The sequence below is a fragment of the Phaseolus vulgaris genome, chromosome 10, assembly GCF_000499845.2.
Source record: "Phaseolus vulgaris cultivar G19833 chromosome 10, P. vulgaris v2.0, whole genome shotgun sequence".
NCBI classification, from domain to species: Eukaryota; Viridiplantae; Streptophyta; class Magnoliopsida; order Fabales; family Fabaceae; genus Phaseolus; species Phaseolus vulgaris.
Window position 1 is genome coordinate 8,629,360 of NC_023750.2, and position 2,272 is coordinate 8,631,631.

At 48.9% G+C, this 2,272-nt stretch overlaps 1 protein-coding gene across 1 annotated transcript; it reads right to left on the reverse strand.

The window, feature by feature from the left end:
- Positions 1–1,282: 1,282 nt before the first annotated feature.
- LOC137813889 (uncharacterized) lies at positions 1,283–2,002 on the reverse strand. Its single transcript, XM_068616359.1, has one exon. It carries the CDS (start codon positions 2,000–2,002, stop codon positions 1,283–1,285), a length of 720 nt encoding a protein of 239 aa, XP_068472460.1.
- Between the last annotated feature and the right edge of the window lie 270 nt (positions 2,003–2,272).

A 2,272-nucleotide genomic window follows, 5' to 3' on the forward strand; every position in this document is an offset into this window, starting at 1 on the left:
GGCACCAATGATGATTAATGACCTCAACGCTCTCGTGCGTCTTGAGGGAGAAAGAGTAAAAGACCTCCTCGCCCTCGAGCGAGTGCAGGCGAGAAAGAGAAAAAGTCCTCAGTGCATCCAGGGGGGAGGAGATGTACACCCTGGGCAAGTTGAGGCACCAGATAAAGTCCTTCTCGCCTTTGAGCGAGTTCAGGCCAGATAAAGTCCTTCTCGCCGTTGAGCGAGTTCAGGCAAGAAAAAGTCCTTCTCGCCTTTGAGCGAGTTCAGGCCAGATAAAGTCCTTCTCGCCGTTGAGCGAGTTCAGGCCAGAGAAAGTCCTTCTCGCCGTTGAGCGAGTTCAGGCAAGATAAAGTCCTTCTCGCCGTTGAGCGAGTTCAGGCGAGAAAAAGTCCTTCTCACCTCAGAGTGAGTTCAGGCAAGATGAACTGAAAAGTCAGGGGTGTTCGTGACCTTAAACGGCGGGAAGGGAAGGAAAACGCCTTTCCCCCTTTAAGTGAAACATCAATATTAACTTAGTAAGACCAGAGAAAACTTCCACGCTTGTAGGTGGCGTGAGGGCAGATAAAATCTTTCTCGTCCTGAACGAGTTCAGGTATGGCGTGAAGGGTGAAAGAGGTTTAAGAGATAGCTAAGGTAGGTTCAAAGAGAACACCTCGCTATCCAGTTCTTTGTTCTGAAACTCAGGGAGGTAGAGAAGGATCCGAAAGGTGCCTCTACCCCCCAGATGAGGGAACAATAGTCAAAGTTATGAAGGCAAAGAAAGCTTACATCGCTAGAACCCTATGGCGATCAGAAGAATTCCAGGCGATGACGGGAGTAAAGGCTAACCTTGTCGGGCAGATCAGGTAAACTGTATTGCGATACCAGTTTAAGTTGAAACCTGCTGCCTAGTAAGTAGATTATGTTGAGGTTTATTGCCTTAAGTTTGCAAGTTGTATTAAATGTCATCGTTTGAGAGTTAATAGTTGCTCAAGTTTGCTTTGAGTTAACAGTTTGATGAATTGTTATAAGATTAACAGTTTGTTCAAGTTCAAAGCAGTAAACGGTTAAGCCCAAGTATCGCTGAGTTAATTTGTTTAAGCGAGTTCTACCGGTTATGTTGGTTAACCACACAGCGAGTAAGAGGCGTTTGAGGCACGATATTAGAAAACAACATCTTAAGCAGAAGAAGTTATATAAAGAAATATCAGTTCAAGTACATACAAAGAAGAATTACATATAAAGTTCTTACAAACCGAAATAAGCGCCAAGTTTCAAAAAACAAGATGATGGAGGGAGGCGATTAATCTTCAGAGGGCACGATCTTCCCATCCACCACCTCGTTGCAGATTGATACCATGGAGAGATCGAGCTCGGGATATTGGCACGAGACTTGCTCCAAAGCGGCGTCGAACCCAGCGGAAAGGACTTGGGCGGAGCTTTGCTCGAGCTTTTGAGCTTGTTTCTTCAGCTCGTCAATTTGTTTCTTCAGCTCTTCGGTTTCTTCACGAGCCCGAGCAAGTTCCTCAGCAGCCTTTTTGTTTTCCTCCCGAGCCTGAGCCAGCTCTACAGCGATCTTCGTGGCCTCCTCTCGAGCTTTGGCGAGCTCAGCCACGGTGTCGTCCCTCTCCTTTTCTACTTTCCCGAGGAGCACCTCCCGATCTGCTGACCTCTTTTCAAGGTTTTCCACCTTGGTTGCATCCAGTTTCATTGCAGCCTCCAAGTTGGCCACCTTGAGCCTGTAAGGTACAAGCTTGCTCTCCAGCTCGATTTTCTCTTGGGCTTGGAGGTGCAGTTTTTGGCGCAGATCGGAGGCCTCCTTGCGCGCGCCTCTTAGTTCAGCATCCATGGCGTCCTCCAGCCTTGAATGGTCGATTTCCGCCATCATCAGGTTGCAAGAGAGCTTCTCCGCCTCCATCCTTATCAAGCGGTTTGACTCCTTAAGCGCTGCATTCTCATCTTGGAGCTTCTTGTTCGAGTTCTTCACAGCCTTCGATATAATTGAAGGGAGATCCTCTGCCATCATCTTCAGCTTGGCTGTGAAGGGTCCCCAGACCTCTTCGATGGAGGATGGGAGGCTCGAGGTTGTTGCTGGAGGAGGCGCTGGGGGAGCTTGGTGCTGACTTTCACCACCACCCTCTTGAGTTTGAAGGGCGAGGGGGCTTCTTGGCCTGGAGGTGAAGTCGGAGACTCTGTTATCAGGATCGGCGAGTTATGACCACCCTCATCTCCTCCTGGTGCGGCCCCAGCGATAAAAGTGGTTGAAGGAGGACCCTCTCCAGCAGATACGAAT